The 22,420-nt window shown below is 35.3% G+C and overlaps 1 protein-coding gene across 3 annotated transcripts in view; it reads left to right on the plus strand.

Moving 5' to 3' along the window:
* The window catches only part of Hasp (Hig-anchoring scaffold protein), a 115,229-nt gene extending 94,704 nt beyond the window's left edge, over nucleotides 1–20,525 (plus strand). For 2 of the 3 annotated variants that reach the window (XM_072534278.1, XM_072534280.1), the window contains 6 exons: nucleotides 1,532–1,778; nucleotides 3,311–3,462; nucleotides 3,516–3,689; nucleotides 5,746–5,925; nucleotides 6,205–6,375; nucleotides 11,482–20,525. In XM_072534278.1, coding sequence (XP_072390379.1) covers nucleotides 1,532–1,778; nucleotides 3,311–3,462; nucleotides 3,516–3,689; nucleotides 5,746–5,925; nucleotides 6,205–6,375; nucleotides 11,482–11,708 — 1,151 coding nt within the window. In that variant the 3' untranslated portion in view covers nucleotides 11,709–20,525. The remainder of the gene's footprint in view (nucleotides 1–1,531; nucleotides 1,779–3,310; nucleotides 3,463–3,515; nucleotides 3,690–5,745; nucleotides 5,926–6,204; nucleotides 6,376–11,481) is intronic. The other variant, XM_072534279.1, reaches the window with a different exon arrangement.
* The last annotated feature ends 1,895 nt before the right edge of the window (nucleotides 20,526–22,420 follow it).

Raw genomic sequence — 22,420 nt, forward strand, 5'->3', positions numbered from 1 at the left:
ATTATACCCCGATAGAATCAAAATGGCAAAGAAACACCTCATTTCTCCTGCGGAAATTTTGGGGTCGGGAAAGTTCTTCTGTAGTGCATAACTCGTGCATTGGTTGAGAGTGTAACCAATTATATCCTCGTCGAAAAATAATTCGAACATCTCGACAGGTGTCAACGTATTGAATGGTTCGTAGCTATATTCTGGGAAACTAGCGGCATTGTCGACCAAATCACCCGTTATCCAATTTAGGGACTCGTATTCAATTTTCTTCACTTGAGAGGTAGTTTGTGGGATGAAACTTCCGCTGCTTTCTGGGAAATATCCATCGCTTGAACTGCATCTTCTTCGATGTCGTCATCCTCCTTGTTTGCTTCTTCGCCATACATTTGCACCTCAACATTTGCTTCCAGCTGTTTTCTAGACAGATTGTCGATGAATCCTCCCCCATCCTCCTCGCCAGAATCTTCATCAGTGAGGTCTCCAATATTTGGGGGCTCAACATAAATATTTCTAACGTTGACGTCATCTTCGTAAACCATGTTCAAAGCTTCTTGTAGAGAGAAACCCCGCCTGAAAAAACAAGATGCCTGTAAATACTAGCGTTGCCATATGGAAACGCGATGAATAAAAACAAAATATTGTAAAAGATCGCTTTTTTTCAAGGGTTGTCAAATATTCACAGAGGGAAAATGACCTTTCTATTAGAGCATAATTGTTACTTTAGCCACTTAGATGTAATAGTTATTCAGAAGTAATTGACAAATTGAGCTACTTACACAAATCTTATATCCATTTTTCCATCAAAAACGGTGACTATAAAATCTCACAAACACCAACGAATTAAGTTTTTGTTAGGTGTATATCTTCAAATCACTTATTTTCTGCAGACCGGCACGTTCTTGGAAACAAAACAAACTAACATAACCTCAAAATAATAAGATTCGTACGTCAATACCAGTGTTGCCATATGGCAACTCCAGTCTTTCATGGGTTAAAATTCTATCTAGAAAGCGTTTTTTGACCGCCTCAGATATAAGAAAATAAGTTTCTACAAAGCTAATAACGTTCTATAATAAAATAAAACATAAAACGCAACAACTTCCTCAGAAGAGACATTTTAAACTGCTTTTCAATTAAATATCGTTAAATAGGATGTAACAGAATAAAAATATCTCTACTAATCAAATTATAGATTGGCTAAGATTGTCTGAACACGATCTAACCATCAAATCCAACAGCTATTTCTGATCGCAACAGTCGTATAGGCATGGAAATATATAATAGATAGATAAAAGAAGAGAATTATCCAGTAGCCTGTAGAATAATAAGTCCTTTTTCTCATAGTTTAAAAAAAGTAACAAACACATAGGATAAAAAAAAACGATCATCTTTGATTAAAGAAGAATATTGTCAAACCTTTATAAACTAAAGTGAGATTGACGCGTAGAGGACTAGTTTTTTTCAAAATGTATTCAAAATCATTTAAATGCTATTTCATGTTTTAATTATTTAAAATACTACTTTATTATACACGTTTAAGGTCCCAATAAACGAAGATGCATGGGAGGAGAGTGGGATGGAGTGAAGCCCGCCTGTTTTGGTCTTAACCAAGCTAACGATTATTCCATGGAGAAACCACCGACGATTCTTTTTCGGCACCAATTAGGACCTATAGCGCAATCAAACGAAGGAAAGTTAATTGTATATCCAGGAACTATCCTGCATATGGAGTGTTTGTGGATAAGACGATTTGGTAATCCAAAGTGGACTATTAGCCACGATTATCGGTGAGTTTTATATATTGTTTATTTGGTCTATCAGCATACGTAAATATATTTGTTTTAAAGAACCATTAACGTATCCATTTTATATGGAGATAAAAAAAGTATAGAAGGTCTTTATTCTGAATCTGTTTTACATTAAACAACTTTTGAAGGACCCTCATTTTTCTTTAATCTTCTTCGAGTCCATTCGAGGTTAATCTCGGGCGATTCGCCATTCTTCTTCCTTTCATTTTGCTAATAAGTTCATCCCACTCTTTTTTCCTGTTTAGCACCTAACCGTTAATATTGGGTGTACCCACATTTAGGTATTCCTTATATTTTCATTTGTTTCCATGTCTAGAAGAGTCTTTTCAGCTGTAGTAAACTGTCTCTTTTTTACAACATAAGTAACGAGACAGAGGCTGGAACTGGCTGAATATTAAGACTTGGATTGAAGAATCCCTTATCAAAATAATTTCTTAGTCGTGTTGGTAGTAAATAGTATTTGCTGATTTTAAAACACTTTATTTTATGCAGCACAATTACAAAAACACTCTGTTAAAAAAACGTATTTGATTACTATTAATTTTATTCGTTATTTTTCTGCTATAAACGAAGAGAGTTTTACGTAGTACGTGAGTAAGTCTTGCAAAGTGACCGAGCTTATATTATTACAGTACATTCAACCAACTTACACCTTTAAACCATTAACGGAATTCGCAGAAAACCTTTCGTTGTAGTAAAAGGCACGGTAAACTGCACTGGTGTTCTCCATAATGTTTAACACTTTGCTAAATTTTAGGTATAAAATAAATATATGTGTCATTAACCTGTTGTTCATAGTTTTGCATATTTTGTTACATCTTTTTTAATAAATAGTATTCTTGCATAATGTTATTTAAGGTGCATTTCTTTCAGCTACTTGTTTAATAATTTTTTTTTGAAACTAAAACCCGCTAAGGATAATTAATTAGTTATTTCTCGAAGATTTGTTAGGTGGAACAACACAGAACTAAGTACGTTGAGCAGTGTTTAAAAAACTTAACTGGTTCTATGGTCGGTCGACAAAGATCTATGTCTGTGCGGTTTCGTACCGTTTGCCTTGGATGGACGTAGCGATCATAGCAGCCGTCCATGCAGTGGCAGTGATCGAACGCCACACGCATCGACGCCGCGCCGTGCCATTTGGCGGTCGTATGCACGCTCGGCTCACATTGTTTCTTGGTGCCACCAAAGTAATTTGTTCGATCGAACTTTTATCGACCGTCCAAATTCGATATGTGTGCGCTTATCAATAGAGGTAACTGTTTCGCACGGAATTGCGGCGGTGGTTATGTGCAATCGTCCTATACTTTCTGTACCACCCACGTAAGTGAATGTAATAGAGTGGTGTATCGAATATGTTACCTAGCGCTGTTTGGATTTAATTTTGTTTCACTGCGTCATCTTTGTAAATTTCTGGTTGGTTTAATATATGATGCAATGAGCAGTGTAGCAGTGAATATTAAATAAGCCTTACGATATTGCCAAATACATTTTACTTTTTTATTATATAGAAAATACCCAGAGGGATGGAGTACAGATCCAGGACGAGATCCACAACTAGAATACAGATTATCTATCTTCCATGCATCCAAAGATGACTCTGGTTTGTTTACCTGCGTCACTCCTGCTCGTTACACCCACTCTGTAGAAATCGAAGTCAAAGGTAAAAATTGTATTTTAAAATTCCAAACGTTATTAACATTTATTATTTTTCAGCTATTCATTGCCCAGTTGTACCCCAAAGAAGAGGACTTACGGTTAACACACAGAGTACAAAAATGAACACTAGACTTAAGTTTTCCTGCATCAACGGAAATGCTTTGATAGGAGCTCCAGAAGTAGTCTGTTTACCTTCAGGAAATTGGAGCTCGCCCTTCCCTATATGTGAAAGTAAGTTATTTAGTATGTTTTTTTGCATCAGTTGATCTATTTTAGCTAACTGTAGATGTTTTATTTATTGGTTTTCATTTTGCTTTATGTAATGTTTTTCATTATCTTCTTCTTGAAAAATTCTGTATATTATTCAGAAACATTTAAGAATATTATTTATAAAGCTAGGTGGTGGTACGTTTTTAATATAATTAGCTACTTTTCTCTACAAATAAACATCTTCTTCTTCTACGGCACTACAGCTTAAATTGAGCTTTGGCCTCCTTTATTTTTTGCCTTCACTCTTGCTTGTCTGTGGCTGATCTTCTCCATACACGGACTCGTGACCTTGGCTTTCCAACCGGTCTCTTTCCCTGCATTCTAGCATTCAGTGCTCTTTTTGTTAGCCTATCCTCTTCCAATCTAATGTCCGGCCCATTGCAATCTTTGTATTCTAATGAAGTCTGACAGTGGTGCTTCCTTATAAAGTTGATAAAGCTCGTTGTTGTATCGACTTCTGAAGATTCCGTTTACCCTCGCAGGTACTAGTATTCTCCTCAGTACTTTTCTTTCGAATGTATCGAGTTTGCTTTTGGATGTTTCTTTCAGGACCCATGCTTCGCTGCTATAACATGCTATTGGTCGAATTAAGGTTTCATAGATTCTCATCTTTGTATTTCGGTGGACATTTTTAGACCGAAATATATGGGAGACGGCAAAATAAGCCCTGTTTGCCTGCGTTATTATCTTCCATATTTCTCCATCTTCTGATCCGTCGGCACATATTTCTTCTTCCAGGTATGTAAACTTTCCAACCGTTTCAATGTCATCTTCGTGTATAAATATTTGAGAACTATATTAATTTCTTCTCGTCTGTATCATTTTTTTCTGTGTTAACAAATGAACATAGTTTAGACGAAAAGCATTTTCTATTCTTCTAGAAACTGCATCTAGAAGTTGCAATATGTTTTACAAAGATACGAAAACATTGATTATTGAATGATTATATTTTATGATTATTTAATGATTATATTGCTTATGCTGCTTAGCCATTTATAGCGACTTTCTACGCTATTAGGATGTACAGGTCTTTTTTTTTTCAGTGTATGGTTTTAATTCCGTTGTTCTTTTTGTCTTTCTATCAATGCTCATCATAACCACATGCTTTGCTAAATGAATTTCTAAAATGACGGCTTCAACAACCGTACACGAGTATGTATGATGACTTTAACAAGTTTGTCCAGCAATGTGCTAATACCTTAGTCTTCTTGAGCTAGTAAGGGAATTATTCAACAATGGTCCAGCCACAAGAACACTCGATAGAACCTGACCCTAAGACCTACTTCAAAACTAAACCAAAATAGAATAAGGTGAGACATCATTGGATGTCTCTCCTTCACGCCCAAAACCTGTAACACATTTACTTAATACTCTGTAATGATGTAGATTCTAAATAAACATAATTATAAAAAAAATGTGGAGCAAAGTAACCCCGTTTTACGGTACGTCTGTTTCTTAGATCCGAAACCTTCGTCGTGGAGATGGCACGTAAAGAAGAAGAGTTTAGTAGTATCATGGTGCTTTTTAGATATAGTTTTCAGGAAATCTCAAGCTGTGTTATAGTACATAAATAAAAGGCAAGCATTCAGGGTGTATTCTTGCATTTTGCTCTATGATTTTTCGTAATGAATCTAATTTATTTTACTAAATTGTTTTCTAAAACTTGCTTGGTGTGAAGTTTAAAGAACCAGATTTTTTTTATTATTCTGTTTGTACTAGTTTTTTTAGTACTTTGTATACCTGCCATTGTAGACTAATTGGTTTATAGTTTTTAAGTTGTTTGTCACCGTTTTTAGTAAATATTATGATTGCGTCATTTCAACTTTGTGGTATTTTTCGTCTTGATAAAGTTTATATATAATTTTTATTATTTAAATTAAAAACGAGTTCTTTGCTTTCAGTATTACTAGTTGTTCTTGTTTTTATTTTTTTATGTATTGAATTGAATTTTTATTGTTTAAATTAGAAACTAGTTCTTTGTTTTCAGTATTACTAGTTCTTGTTTTTATTTTTTTAGGTATTGAATGTGGTGAAGTTGGTGTAGTGCTTAGTGATCATTTGAAAGTGCTTGTTGTATCTAGAGAAGTAGGAGGGAGAGCAATTTTCAGCTGTGACTCGGGTTTCGGGCTTAGAGGCCCTGCTGAGACAATCTGCCAGGCTAGTGGTGATTGGGCGACACCGTTTCCCACTTGCGAAGGTCAGTTTTCCCTAAAAGCAAGTAAGGAGAAACCAGATATGAGTATTTTAGGAAGAAACAAATGGTAGTAGATAAATTATTTTGCAGATATTTATGGGTCAAATTTGAAAATCAGTCTCCCTCCTATCTGGTTTACTCATTTATCTAATTACATTATTTAAACATTTATTTATCTATTAAAAAGAAGATGTATTGGTATTTACAGATATTGGATAGAAAAATTTGATATTATAGCTGATACTTGACAATTTAAGTAAACTTTTTTACTGTTTTTTCCAGAGGTACATTGCGACAATCCAAATGCTCCTGAAAATGGATATATTCAAGGAACTGGTCCTTACAAAGCGGGAGATGTGGTGCAGATTAATTGTAATCCAGATTATATGATGGAAGGGCAACCAATTATAGCTTGCCAAGAAAATTCTAGATGGTCTGGAAAGATGCCAAAGTGTAAGTTATAGATAATTCTATAGAAATAATGTCATAATGATGCGAAAAATAGATAAAAACAATCCTTCATTGTATATTGTCAACTGTGAGCTTAATCGGTGCAGAAGTTTTTACAGCATCCAGCCGTCCTATGGCTTTTTTTCACATCCATAGCTCACTGTCGGCCGGATTATGGTCTTGTAGATTCTTATCTTTGTCTTTTGATGCACGTCTCGTGATTTAAATATCTGGTTCATAGCAAAGTATGCCGTATTGGCTAGAATGATTCTTCTGCTAAGCTCTGCATTATCAATGTTATTCTTTATGATGTTGACTCCTAAATAGATAAAGCTACCTACCTTTCCTAAGCTGTCAACTGTCAGGTAGGGTCGTCTGGTTCTCTTCGATCGACTTTGTACTAGGATTTTAGTCTTTTTTATGTCTATTGAGAGACCTATTTGTTTATCATATGATTTAAGTTTCGTATACGTATTCTCACCTCTTGTTTTGATTTTGCTCATGATATTTATGTCATCTGCATATGCTGCCTGTTGGATTAGTCCCAAAGGAGAAATCCATGTTTCGTTGCTAAAATCGTTGCCTAACCCCTTAAGTTACATATATTATATCTTGTATTAAAAAAAGATTTATTTTTTTTATTCCATATGAAAATATAGTACTTCAAGAGTATTCACACCAAATTTGAAGTAAATTCTAGTACTATTATCAGAGTTATAGTGATTTGAATACCGCGCGGTCGGTACATGAGCCCACAGTTTAAAATCTTCCCCCCTTACGAGAAAAACAAACGCGTTTTTCTCGAAAATTTGTTTCTGAGTGGAGAATTCATTCAGAGGAAATTTCATTTGATCATTTGTCAAACATGACCTCGATTCTTCTTCTTCTTCTTAAGGTGCCATGCATTTCTGCGTAGGCGTCCACCGTACATCGTCTTGTCAGGTGAGATGTTAAATATTCTGGATTAAATAATTCTGTTTTTAGCAGCATTGCGAAGCATTTCATAGCTGTGGATTCCTGTCCATTGTCGAATATTGCGCAGCCATGACATTTTTTTACGTCCGAGACCTCTCCTACCCTCTATTTTCCCTTCGAGTATCAGTTGCTGAAAAGTGTATCGTTCTCCTCGTATAATGTGCCCCAAGTATGCAGTCTTCTTACTTTTTACATAATTAAAAAGTTCCCTATCTTGTAAGCCCGCTCTTTTGAGTACTTCCTCATTTCTGACCCTGTCCGTCCATGATATTCTGAGCATTCGACGCAGGCACCACATTTCGAACACTTCAAGTTTGATAATGGAACTGGCCTTTAACGTCCATGCTTCCATTCCGTACAGGAGAACAGGCCACACGTAACACTTAAGCATCTTGTATATCGGAGGTTGAAGTCCAATTTGCGATCAGTCAGAAACTTACGAAGCCTCAAAAAAGCATTTCTGGCTTGTTCAACTCTGCTCTTTATTTCATTCTCGGGGTCCCAACCCTCATTCAGCAAACATCCCAAGTATTTGAATTGCCTGACTTGTTCGATTTCTTCTCCAGAGACATATATCTTTGCGTTGGGGTAATAATTTCTACTTATAATCATTGATTTTGTCTTCTTGATATTTATTTTCAAACCCCGAGCTTCACTTGCAAGAGTTAGATCATTCAAAAGGCACTGAAGATCTTCGATGTTATCTGCCACTATGGCTGTATCATCGGCATACCTGATGTTATTAATAAATATGCCGTTAACTTTAATACCCTTATTAGAGTCTTCCACTGCTTCTGCGAAGGCTTTTTCTACGTATAAATTGAACAGCATTGGAGACAGTATACAACCTTGCCTTACTCCTTTTTTAATGGAGAAATCTTCTGTTTCGTTGGAATTTTGAAGACGTACTGTTGCTGTCTGATTCCAATACAGATTGGCAATGATTCTTATATCCTTTGCATCCAATCCCAACTCTTGTAGGTATTTTATCATCAATTCATGTTTTACATTATCGAATGCTTTCTCGTACTCGATTAAACAGATAAAAACATCCTTTCTTTGATCTAAACAATTCTGTATCAATGTTTGCATACTAAAGATCGCCTCTCTCGTGCCAAGTCCATTTTTGAAACCAAACTGACTCCATCCACTGACCTCTTCACATTTCTTAAACAATCTAGTGTGAAGTATTCTCAGGAAAAGTTTCAAAAAGTGACTCATTAGGCTTATTAGTCGGTGGTCCTTGCAGAAGTTCGCACGTGGTGTTTTTGGTAGGGCGATAAATGTAGATCGAAGCCAATCTTTTGGAATCTGGCCCCTATCGTAGATGTCGTTAAAGAGCTTGACAATAATGTCTAGGTTTTCTTCATTAAGTAGCTTGATTGTTTCTGCGTACATATCATCTGGTCCTGGGGTTTTGTTACTTTTTAATAGTTTGATAGCGTGTACAATTTCAGCTTTCAAAATATTTGGGCCATACAAATGGTCTCCCAGTTGTGGTGGTTTTTGTGTTCTGTCATCATTGAACAAATTGGCTGTGTACATTTTCCAAGTATTAAGTATATCGCTAGGGTCCGTTATTAATTCATTTTGGTCATTATGTATACCAGTGACTTGTTTTTTCTTGAAGACACCAGCAATTTCCTTAATTTTCTTGTGAAGATTGAAGCTGTCGCCGAGTTTATATAGGCTTTCAGCCTCGGCGCAAAGTGTAGTCATCCAGATCTCCTTCGCCGCTATAATTTCTTTACGAATTTGACTGTGTATATTTCGGTACCCTACTTCGTCCTGCCTGATCTTACACTGCCTGCGTTGTTCCATCATCTCTAATATTTCTTCTGTCATCCACTCATTCTTGGTAGTTGTTTTACTCTCGAGTAGAAAAGTGTTGTTCAACTCATCAAATGATTCTTTTATGGTGGTCCATGACTTTTCAACATCATTCTCAGTTGCCATATTAGAGAACCTATTGTTTATTTCCTCTGTGTACGCTTAATTTGTTTCATTGTTTTTGAGTTTTCTAATGTTTACTGATGCCTTCTGGTGTTTTCTTTTAGCTGTAGCGAGCCTCAGTTTGATATTTGCTACTAAGGGATTGTGGTCGGATCCTATGTCTGCTCCAGGTAATGAAGATACCTTAGTAATAGCATTCCTGTACCTTCTATTAATTGTCACATAATCTATTTGGTTCCTTATAATGCCCTGATGTCCGTCTAAAGGCGACTTCCATGTGTAAAGCCTCCTGGGTGGTAACTTATACCAAGTATTCGTTATGACTAGATCTTTGTCTTGACAGTACTGTATCAATCTGTCCCCTCTGTCGTTTCTCTGACCAAGACCATATTTTCCAACTACGTGATCTACAGCTCCTTCCCCAACTTTTGCGTTGAAGTCTCCTAATACGATGTTAATTTCGTGATTCTTGGTCACCTTTAAGGCTTCGTCTAGCTGTTGATAGACCTCGATTCAACAGTATGAAAATACATTTTCCTTTGAAAATGAAGACTTTGAGAAACCTTTAACAACAGTAAAGTTATACAAATAAAGTTGCCTTGAAAATAAGCACTTTGATCAGGAACTTTGGGGAGGACCAAATTTTTTTGGCAGTCAAACGACAAAGTGACTAGGTCTTCTCTGTTTTCTTGAAGATATTGGAAAAATGTTTTCGCTCGAAGTTTGTGGAGCCGTTTTTCAGTCATTAGTTTAATTTTAGACTGCTCATTTTTCTCGTATTTAATGCGTCCACTCAGCTCTCAAAATTTTGAGCAAACGTCTGTTCTTGAAGTTTTAAAGCTCAAATTATATTTTCTGTTAAATATATAGCGAAAATACAATCTCTTTGCAGTCGTAGATTGAATTATCTGAGTTCGCTGAGTTCAGATGGAAGTTTTTCGTTCAGTTCAGTTTTTCGATCACCACCTCTGCGTTCAATCGGTACTTGGCCTGTTTCATTAAATCGTTTTATTACACATGAAATCCTGTGTTTAGTTATCCATAGCACGTTGAAAAAAGCTGCTTGGCACACTGGAATAAAAAACATTTTACCTGGTGCTTCTTTGGAGAATACTTTCCATTTTTCGGCCGACGACGGACAGTACGATTCACAGTGCAGTATTTCAAAATAAATAAAGGCATTTTGAATCGCTTTATCTTTGGTCTCATAGAATAAGCTATCAAATTTCTGTATATCTTTTATTTTCAGCAAGTAGAACTTATATGTTTTTGAATTGTGACCACATGTTGGGTATTATGGCATATTCTACGCAAAATGTCTACAACAAAAAGTAATTATGAACATAAGTATTGAAATGGGTTCAAATTTTAACAAAATTTTAACAAAAACGAAAAATAAAATATCAAAATTCAACAAGGGCTTGGAAATGAAATCATAACATTCACAAAAAATTGATCAAACATTGCAACGTTTTTCTTCCATTTTCTTCGAAAATTAATATTTTTTTGTATGTAAAACCAATTTCTTAGACACAAATATAGTTTAGAAAAAGCAAAAAACAATGTAATGACTCCTAAAACTAAAACAAATTATAATAGCACGATGTAACGGTAAATCTAACCATGTTTTGATCACGTGCGTCCGCTACGTGGTCCTTATTGGCCGCAGCGGAGATTGCCGTGTTTGGTATGCACTCAGCTATGGAGATTGACGCTTTTGATCCCAACATTAATTTTTTACTGCGATTTGTATAAAGTTAAGACCGCTTTTGGTTCTTACAAATTGTTTATAATAATAAAATTGTAGGTAATAAAAAAAACGCAACAGATGGCGTCCCTAACTCAAAACAAGAAAAAGTGGAAATTGCTGCCTTTGATTTTATACCCCTCCAGTTTGAATGAATTTTCGTCTCATATTTTTTAGCATTCGTTCATTTCGTTTATTTAATAAGTTATTAAATTATAATTAATTATTATAGAATAAAAAAAATGATTTTTTTAAAATACAAGACATATATATTATAACCTCTTAATGGCCGTCTATTAATAGCTTGTTTGAGGGTATCGTAGTAGTGATTTTTTTCTTAATTGCACAATGTTAAAATTTGAGTTAAATCGGTGCAGAACTTTTCAACTTTTTAAAGGATACACCAGCAAAAATAAGGTTTTTTTTTTCTTCAGGCGTGCAAGCATGCTCCTACCCTGGCACTACCATAAGCGGCAGGATGTCTTCCGTGAAGTTCTTTTACAAAATCGGCGAAAATATAACGTTCACGTGCGAAGAGGGACTCCAACTGAAGGGTGCAGCAATGCTCAAATGTTTGAAGAACGGAAAATGGTCCAACACAATTCCGACTTGTCTTTCAACGGATACTTCCGAGTCTCCCAAGCAAGTGTCAGTTTTTTAAATTAAATATTGTAGAAGGAACGAAATGATACAGATTTTGCTACCTCGAGTATACGTCTTGGAAAAAATGATATCATGGAAAATTAAAAAAGTCTTATACATTATAGCCATTAGAATGTAATGTCCATTAGGTTTTTAGGACAGCGATACACATAGAAAGTTTCACCAGGAAAGTAATACTATAAGGAAATGGTGATCGAGTTTGTTATACTGTTTAAAATTACCAACTGTCAGTGGTATTGTACTTAAACACGACTTACTAAAATAAAAAGTAAAGCAATCAAAAAGTTATGTCATTAACAAATAATATAAAAATGTTTTCTATTAACATATTATATAATTGAATTAGAATATATAGATCTAATTGTCCAACATAATGCAGATGTGTGGTTAAAATTTTGTCTGTTCATCCTTACACTGTTAGAAATGTTAATTTTATTGTTTTCATTAGGTTTAAACTTTCTTATATAAACCTATTTCAAATATTAACTTCACTGAAATATTTCTATTGCATTGAAGCATGATTTGAATTTAGCTGTCGGTATCCCCGTGTCTATCTATTCAGCCAAACATATCATTTCCCCCTTGAGCAGTAATTTTCAGCTACTCAAATCCAGGTTGTACTTGTGTTACACTTTTTATATGTATAAGTTAATGTTTTTAAAATGTTTGATACAAGCAAGAGCTAAACCGTCTCCTTTTAGACTTACCAAAGTAGATGGTTCAATGAATTTCTATATAAAAAGTGCAACTGACAAATTTTTCTTAAAATATCCAAACCAGCCATTAACATAAAAATACATTAACATACACAAAAATATAGATACATTCTTCTTAAAGTCAGCTATAGTAGTCGATGGCGTCCATCACTTGTATCATAAAAAATACAAATAAAAAACGAAATAAATTTCTAGTATGCATATGCTCTACCGGTACCCAATAAGAAGACAAAACTGGATACTCTAGAAAAGCTTCCTCGTTTACACGATCACAACAACATTTTATAAAGACTTGATAAAAGCCAGACGACCATAAAAAGCCAGATGACCATAGAACCTGACGGTATTGAACACGGTTGACAACACTGATAACACCAATGGCTGCGAAGAGTGAATATGGTAGTAATAAAGATTTTATTTAGTTTTTAGTGTTTATATTTAGAACACTTGTTTATTTTTCTTTAAAAAAACCTCACATCTTTTTTAATTTTCTTCATATTCTTGTGAAAAAAATCAAAAGAATCTAACTCAAAAATGGTAATGCCGGAGAGATTTTTCATTTTCCCAAATATGCTAATTTTGGACTTATGAGGTTTTTCCAAGAAACCCCTTAATTGGTTGCAGTTCTACGGAGTTAAAACAAAGCATTAATAAATTATTCTTAAGCCATTTTATCAGAATTATATTTTGATTGAAAATTTTTCTGTAATCATGTGTCCCTTTGTTTTCTTTTCTCGAATTTTTATAATTCGTTTGTAGTTCCTCCAACCGTTATGTTTACTTAACACTTAATATGAGAGTTCCCAGAAAAGCTTTTATCTCATACTCCCGAATTTACTGTTGACGATTCTCCTGGACTAGATGTAATTTCAAATAGAGCTCTGAAGTATCTACCAGCAAAAGTAAGTATTTTTAACCAACATAATAAACCCAATCCTTACAGGCTCAATACAGGCTCTTCCCAAATCGATGGAAGGAAGCCCACATTATCATGATTCTGAAGCCAGGAAAGAATACCATGTTTTCGCAAAACTACAGACCGATAAGCTTACTGTTAGAGCAGAACACTCCAGCGAATTACAAGTACTTAGACTGACAATACATAACAACTAGAATTAACGACACATAGTACACAGGAGTAGCGTTCCTGGGGGTTAACAAAGCCTTCGACAGAGTCTGGCATAAAGGCCTAATAAACAAAATGAGAGGCTACGGATACAGTGAGGGCATGTCGAGACTGATCTCTTCGTACTTAAGCAACCGAAGCTTCAAGGTTTGGATAGGACAAGTACTATCCGAACACAGACGGAGGCTGGAGTGCCACACAGAGCAGTCCTGTTACCCCTATTGTACACAAAATACACCGCAGATGTCCCAAGAACACCAGGAAAACTACTTACCCTTATGCAGACGACACAGCGATTGCGGCCAAACACAGAAACTTGGAAGTAGCTGTTAACAATCTACATACAGCACTGTATAACATTAAAAAATGTTGTATCCAATGAAAAATAGCAATAAATTCAGAGAAGACACAAGCAATCATCTTCAAAAAGAAAAGAGAAACTCCAAAGGAACAGCTGTTAGTGCAAAAAAACAGCAAAAAGACCAAAACAGCAAATCCTGGCAAACGCATAAAGTCTAGATGATTCGTAGCTCTACCAACAGAAGAAGGCCCAGCACGTAGCACTGGCAATTTTAATAATTGATGTTTATTTTCAGGACAACCTTCAAAAAATAATAAATAAAGGCCACCAAAAAAATTAACAAAACCCGAAAACCTGGGCACAAAGGACCCATATACTCGGGCATCGAGTTGCCGAACTGGCTCGAGACCCAAGGAGGCAATTTCAGTTCGATGATAAGTCACTAGATAAAGCAGGAAAAGAGCGTCTCACGCTACCTGCATTGATCGGGTTAGGATATCGTGTTGGAGTTCTTGTACACAGTACTTCCACACGAAAAGCATTTGGCGGATAGTGAGCCCCTATCGGGCATCAGAGTGCCATAGGAGGGAAAGGAATGGTCTGGAGCATTGGAGTGCGGTTGAATGGTTCCTGGTTTCACAAATTAGTACACCTTGCTCCAATGAATTGTAACACCTGAATGTCGTTCTAAGGAGTGTGCAAGTCTCTCTGACTGGATTTAATCAAATTGCTTGCTTGTTCTTCTGTGTAGCATATCGATTAGTTTCTGACTTTATTAACTTTTAGTAGTTTTTCATCAAAGACAAGTGAAACCATTCAAGAAGACTCTGAATTATGTTGTATTTTTCATACTAACAATTTGGAGATAATGAATATTGGTGTTGTAAAAAAGCCAGAAGTTCAGACATATTTTAACTACAACTTGCTATTACTACTAATTTTGTAAAAATGAATTTTTCTATACTCTATATATTAGAAACAAGTTACATTTACCAGGTATATTTATCTCATATTATAGAATCGTAATGGCAGAAATATATTTCTTATATAGAATGGTTCTAATTGTTATTCAGATTTTAAAGTTTACTTATTTTTGTGTGACATTTTGTTCTATAAAGAATGTCGTTTAATACAATTTAAAAATATGTATTTTGATTAGCAAATGTTTACAAATTTTATAATAACATGAGTTGTAAATTAATATTTAATGTAAGGGTGGATAAGATATATACAAGCTAAAAACTTTTCACGCCAGAGCTGGACTTATTTGTGTAAACTTTTTTATTAACAAAAACTAGGTAGTAGAAATAAATGACAGACTTACAATCTGTTGAGATTTAAGTGTGACATTTATTTCTTTAGTTGTTATTCTTATTTAGTCTATTGAGATTGTGAGTAAGTCTGACATTTAGTCCTTTAGTTATTTCATTAGTTATTGTCAGAACCGAGGACAAATAGAGGAAGAAAGGAGATCTTTAAAGATCTTAAAGGATCTTTAAGATTTCTTCACTCTTACGTTCATCGTTCCAGTTATTCTCCACGTCTTCCAGCCCTCTAGTTCCTGGTCTTCTTCTCTTTCATCTTCCTGTAAATTTCTATTATAATAGTTTACTTGTTTTTGTGTGTTCTCTGAACATGTCCAAGCTATGCCAGCCTCTGTTTTTATTAATATTACAATCATTGACATGATTATCGTTAACTTAATTTTTTTCATAGCTTCTTCGGATTCTCTAAATTCCATTATGTTCTTTTACTTGACCACAAATATACGTTCTTCAATATCCATTTCTCAAATATTCTCTCAAATATATTACTCAATACCCCTTATAAATAAACCCATAAAAAATTCTAACTAACAGGTAAACAACCACATAAGCATAATGGGAAAGACCCGTGTCGTCAAAATAGAAAAAAATAAGTCACCACTCGACAGAAGAAGAGACAGACAGACGACCGCGCAAAAGATGAAGTGACAACCTTCCATAGAGGTATTAAACCGCCAATAAACAAGCAGGGAGCAGTAGAGATGGATGCAATGAGAAGATCTTTAGGTATTTCCAGACGAGACCGAATCAGAAATGATGTAATAAAACAACGTATGGGAATAGAAGGAAATATAACTCAAGATATAGAGAAGAAACAATTAAGGTGGTATGGGCATGTTCAACGGATGCCAGCATCAAGACTCCCCAAAAAAGTAATAGAATGGCAACCGATAGGTCGACGGAAAAGAGGAAGACCCAGATTAGAATGGCAACACGGCGTAAACAAGTCCATGAGCGAAAGAAATTTAACAACAAACGACTGCGAAGATAGGAAGAGATGGTGTTTAGGTATCGGACAACGTCGAAAGACGTTCTAAACCGATGTATATATATAAACAAGCAGGGTTGCTTATAAAGAGGAAGAAGAAGAAGAAGAAGACGACGAAGAATTTAAGAAGGTTAACAATTTAACAAAATTAGATGGATACCAGACACGAGAACAGGCAGGATTCAGAAAAGAATTTAACACCAGTGACCACTTGTTAAGATATATGCAGCTTTTATAGACTTTAAGGAAAGGTTTTGATAGTGTGCTTACCAAATAGCAGTAGGATAGACTACAGATACTCTGAAGTTATGGACAACATATCTTCTTAGTCGTTAACCTGATGCAGGTATCGTGATATCATGAAGCTATTAGCTAAATTTCCCAATGTTCCTCCACGTTTTTCTATCTTCTGCCATTCTAGCACATTCTGACAATGGAGCGCCAATGGTAGCAACAATATGGTCCGTGTATCGTGTGGGAGATCTACCTCTATTTCTTTTGCCTTCTACTTTTCCCTGGATGGTAAGTTTTTCAAGACCATTTCTTCGAAGCACATGTCCAAAATAGCTTATTATTTGTTCTGATATTTGTGTCCTTAGTCTTTCCTTTATGTTTAGCTGGTCCAGTATGGATTCATTTGTTCTTCGGGCCACCCATGGTATTCTCAGCATTCGTCTCCAGCAGTACATTTCAAATACATCTATGTTCTTTTTGTCTTTCTCAGTTAGGGTCCAGCATTCCGATGCATAAGTAAAAACTGGAAAAACTAGACTTCTTACTAGTCTCATTTTTGTATCGGTAGTTATTTCATGGCTTTTCCAAATTTTTGTTAATTTTGCCATAGCGCTTTTTGCGATTGCTGACCGCCGCTTTATTTCTTCAGTACAGCCTCCTTTATTGGTTATTAATGAGCCCAGATACACAAATTTATCTACAACAGCGATATTGTTTATCATGACCAGATGATTTTGATTGTTGTTAGCTCTATCAATTATCATGATTCTCGTTTTATCTCTGTTTATTTTAAGGCCCATCGTTAAGCTTACGTCTTCTATCCGTTGTAGCAGGTGAATGGACAACATATACCATAAAGCAAAAACACGCATTGACATGCGTGATCTCACGGGTCCATAGCACTGAACAGAGAAATTGGGCAAAGTGACACAGTATCACCAAAGTTATCTAACCACCCGTAGATAATGTGCTAAAGAAACTAAATTGAAAAGAGAAAGGAATAAGAATAAACATAAAATCATAAAATTTAACAAAGGAAATCAGACTGTGGGGAACACACGTCAAACAAGATTAGCATGGATAGCATTTGGAAAGATAGCGTTCATAATCATCATTCAATCTTGGCTTATCCACTGCTGGACATGGATCTCCCTCATAATTTTCCATCTATTTCGATCTTGTGTCTCTTACATCCAATTCCTATGACAACGTTTTAGATCGTCAGTCCAACGTGATGGTGGACGACCTCTGCTTCGGTAGGCATCATCTCTTGGTCTCAATCCCAGTATCCGCTTTGTCCATCTATTATCTGTCATTCGAGCCACTTGACCTACCCAGTTCCACTTCAGTGTTGCTACTCTCTTTACTGCATCAGCCACTCCTGTTCTTTGTCGTAGCTGGCGATTTGGGATCTTGTCTCGTAGTGAAACGCCCAACATAGCACGCTCCATCGCCCTTTGACACACACGGATCTTTTGAACTGTTCTGCGTTCATAATAACGAATCACAAATATCAGCAACCCTTTAAATAAAACAAAACTCTTCGACCAATGATGACATATGAATGAATGGAAAGGCAAAGATAGAATAAGTCATAGAAAAAGCAACAAATATAAAGTGTATATGTCCAGGTCATAACATCAGACAGAAAGACGATAGATAGAAAAAGCAAGTGCTGCTCTGTAGGCCCTGGGAATCAAAACGATCCAAAGGCAGACCACATATGGGAGGGGGGAGGCAGATGATTTAAAGAGACATGCCGGTTTAAGATCGATAAAAAGCGCAATGGACAGTTTTTTTTCTGCGGAATCGATTTTTTTGCGTTTTTACCTCCCTACGAGAGGGATTTTAGGGGGAAGCCCGGGAGTTAAAATAAAACTTTTTGGGGTCACAAAGTTAATATTCTGGACAAAATTAAGCTTGTTCGTATAATTTTTAGGGGTCAATTCTCTGACGACAGCTTGTCTATATTTTATTTCCTCTTTGAATATAATTAGAATAAATTATATTAAATTATTCGTCCATATTGGTTAGTATATAAAAGATTTTATTAATATTTAAGCATAAATAATTTTTTACATGTTTACTTAAAATAAAAATTCCAATTAACAAAAGTTATACAAATTAGACTAAATAGAGTTCTACGAGTATAGCTCTCTCATAGCTCTCTCTAGAGAGCTATGAGAGAGCAGGAGAGTGTAGGATAGACTCCCGATACGGAATTCTCATACATAATATTTACAAGAAAGCTACAATGAAAATACAAATAGATGCGAGAATCAAAGCTAAACCAATCAACAGAGGAGTTCGCCAGGGAGATGTTATCTCACCAAAGCTATTCACACTTGGACTGGAAGACGTGTTCAAAGACATTAACTGGGTAGATAAAGAAATAAATGTTATTGGAAGAAAACTGAGTCATTTGAGATACGCTGATGATATTGTAATATTCGCTATAAGTTTCGAAGAACTACAGACCATGATGACGCAACTATTTCAAGCTTCGGAAAAGGTAGGTCTTAAGATGAACTTGGAAAAAACAAAAATAATGACAAATACAGTAAACATTAGAGAAATAACGTTAGAATAACATAAATTTAGAAACAGTAAGCGAATACATCTACCTGTAACAGACAATGAAAGTTAACAAAGAAAATCAAACTGCCGAAATTACCAGAAGAATAAGATTAGCATGGGCAGGATGTGGAAAACTGAGTTGGATCTTGAAAAGCACTAAAATAGAACAATATTTAGAAACCAGAATTTACGATCAGTGTATCCTCCCTATACTCACGTATGGTTCACAGACGTGGACACTCACCAAGTCTATTATGGATAAAATAGTAAAAGCACAAAAAGCGATGGAAAGATCAATGCTTGGGGTGAGATTTATAGACAAAAAAACAAACAAATGGATTAGAAGAAAAACCAAAGTAAAAGACGCAGGAGAACATGCTGCCAAATTCAAATGGAGCTTCGCAGGATACAATGCTCGACTAAAGGATAAAAGGTGGAACCGTGAAATACAACAATGGCGACCATAGTTAGGAAAGAGAAGCAGAGGAAGACCACAAATGAGATTGCCTGATGATATTAAAAAAATCGAAGGACACAACTGGAAGCAAGTGGCGCAAAATAAAAAACACTGGATTGATTTGATGGAGGCCTATGTCAAAGTTGGATTACTTAAGGCTGGAGAAGAATAAGAAGAAGAGTTCCATAAATACTAGAATATGGCAAATACAGTGAATTTATGCGGTAGGACACACAACTGACTTTAAATTAGAAACAGGAATAATAGGAAATATTTATAACATACATATTTCTTTAATTATTCTATTATTTAATAATAAAATTATCCATTTTTACCCTTAATAAGACAAAAGATATAAGGAGAATTATTTTGTTTGTTTATATACTTTTGGTATCTAAAGGAGGTAAATAAAACCTATTTTTGTCGAAATAAAAAATAATTTGAAAAAGTAATAAAAAAAAAGTGGTAGGAACTATTTTCCAGCTGTTCCTTAAAAAAATATTTGAAGGTGGGAAATTAATTACCCTTGTACAGTTTGTGAAACAATTTATTTAATAAAAAAATACAAAAATGCGTATATGGGTGACAAAACTAATTTAGGTCCCAACTACAGCAGTGTGAAATGATTAAAACATTTTTTGGGCATAAAGCTACTTAACAATAACTACATAAGTTGATTCGTTTGTCTTCTTTTTTTTTGTTGAGCAAAATCTGCATCTTGTATAATTTTTTTGAACATCTGGTAAATGTGCTTCTACATTTCTCCGTCGAATTTCGTCTGGAACACCAAAGTTTCCCGTTTTTTATTCTTAAATATCACAGGTCGAGATGACTTTACTGTAAAGTCACGCTCTTCTAAGGCGAAGCCTAAAATTCTTGTGTACATAATATATGCATTAATCACACTTGCATCTAAAAGAAAGAAGAACAATCTCATCCACGATTTTCTAGACTTCCTACTTCTGGGATATGATGCCCTATAAATTGGTTAAAGTGATCAACACCTCCCTTGTAATAATAATAATAACAAGCGAGTCTTCTACAGCTGCCGCCGCTTCTCACATCCTTATTTCCAGCGTTTTCTGTCGAAGCAATCTTCAGTTGTTAGATCTCTGGAGGTCATTGCATCGTCGACATCGTCTCTCCAGGATCGCCTTGGTTTACCTCGTTTTCTTCTAGTTGGCGGAGTCCATTCTTCTGTTTTTTTTTGGCCATCTATTTTCAGGCAATCTCTGAACGTGTCCATACTAGTTAAGTGTTTTGGCTTCGATTGTGTCTATTATGTCTAGATCGATTTCCATTTCTCTCCGAATATCTTCGTTTCTCACCCTATCAAGTCTAGTGAGCTGGCAACATCGTCTCCAGTATTTCATTTCCATGGCCTTAATTTTTGATTTGTTTCTTTGGTTTATTTCCCAGAGTTCGGCGCCGTACAGCCCAATACTTTCTATTATTGTTTTATAGATTCTTCTTTTATTTTCTTTCCCATGTTTAATCTATAATCTGCAATAACTTTTGGGCACATTATATCTTTTTTTGTGCCGTTTCTTTGTGTAAGTATTATCATGGTTACTTTTTGTGGTTTATTGGCAGTTGTAATTACCTTGACTTTATCCAACCCCTTTATTCTTGTTAAAGGGCCACTGCTCAAACAATAGAATTCATTCTTTCGAAGTTTTTTAGTTTTGGTTTGCTTTTTTCTCATTAAATCGGGTAAACTTTTGCGATTAGGTCTGACTGTAATATATAGCATATAGTTGTCTAGCATATAAATCTTCCAACAGTCTGCAACTTGTAAAAAAGTTATCAAAAACAACCAAAGATTTGTGTGGTATAACTTGACATAATTCAGTTACAACCTTGTATCCCAAGCCATCATTTTCAATGCCTTCAGTTTATCCAGTGTAGATAATAAACTGGTACAGACATCCAGTAATAGCACCACACTTTGCCCAAATTTTATAACCACGCTTAATTGGCTTCTTGGGCATATACTGTTTGATAGAACCATGTCCTTTAAATTTCATCATACATTCATCAATAGAAAATCGACTTCCAGGATTGGCTTGTTCTTTGAAAATTTTATTTAATCTATCTGTAAATGGTCATCATTATCAGAGGCATTACAGCTAGTTATGAGCCAAAGCCTTCTTCAGAACAATCTTCCATTCGCCCCTGTCTCTGGCAACTCTTCTTCATGCTTTAACTCCGATAGATTTTAGATCATCCTATATGTTATCTTGATATCTAGGTTTTGGTCTTCCTCTGGCTCGTCTTCCCACTGGTCCTCTTCGGTTGAAAATTTTTCTGATCGTTGCATCTTCATCTCGCCTAATTACATGTCCTGCCCATCGAAGGCGTGCTAATTTAATATATTTTACAACGTCAGGTTCCACAAAACTTCTATATAACTCAAAGTTGTAGCGCCTACGCCACAAACCCTGTTCTTGGATTCCTCCATATATTTTTCTTAGAATTTTTCTCTCGAAACGTTTAAGCAATTCTTGGTCGTTCTGTGTAAGTGAAACGTTTCAGACCCATATGTGAACACTGGCCTTATTAGTGTTTTATATATGGTAACTTTAATTTTTCTGGGTAGTTTTGTCGCCATATGTTTCGTCAAGCCATAATAGCACTTATTGACAAGCACTATTTTTCTTTTAATTTCTTCGCTGACATTGTTGTCTTTGGTCAGCAGTGAGCCCAGGTAGACGAAGGTGTCCACACCTTCCAGTTCCAGATCATCAATTAATAGTCTAGGTATCTGGTTGCCTGATCTAGTACATTACATATACTTCGTTTTCTGTGCGTTTATTTTTAATCCCATTCTAAGTGCAGACGCCCTTAGTAAATGGTCTTATCTTATACAATATGTCAAAGTTAGGTAAACCTCTCTCTTCAGCTGCTGAATTGTCATTTAGACGGATATTTTCTATTAATTTTTTTAACCTGGTTATTGTAAAAGCTTTGGAGATAACAGGATTAT

The sequence above is a fragment of the Diabrotica undecimpunctata genome, chromosome 6, assembly GCF_040954645.1.
Source record: "Diabrotica undecimpunctata isolate CICGRU chromosome 6, icDiaUnde3, whole genome shotgun sequence".
Lineage (NCBI taxonomy): Eukaryota > Metazoa > Arthropoda > Insecta > Coleoptera > Chrysomelidae > Diabrotica > Diabrotica undecimpunctata.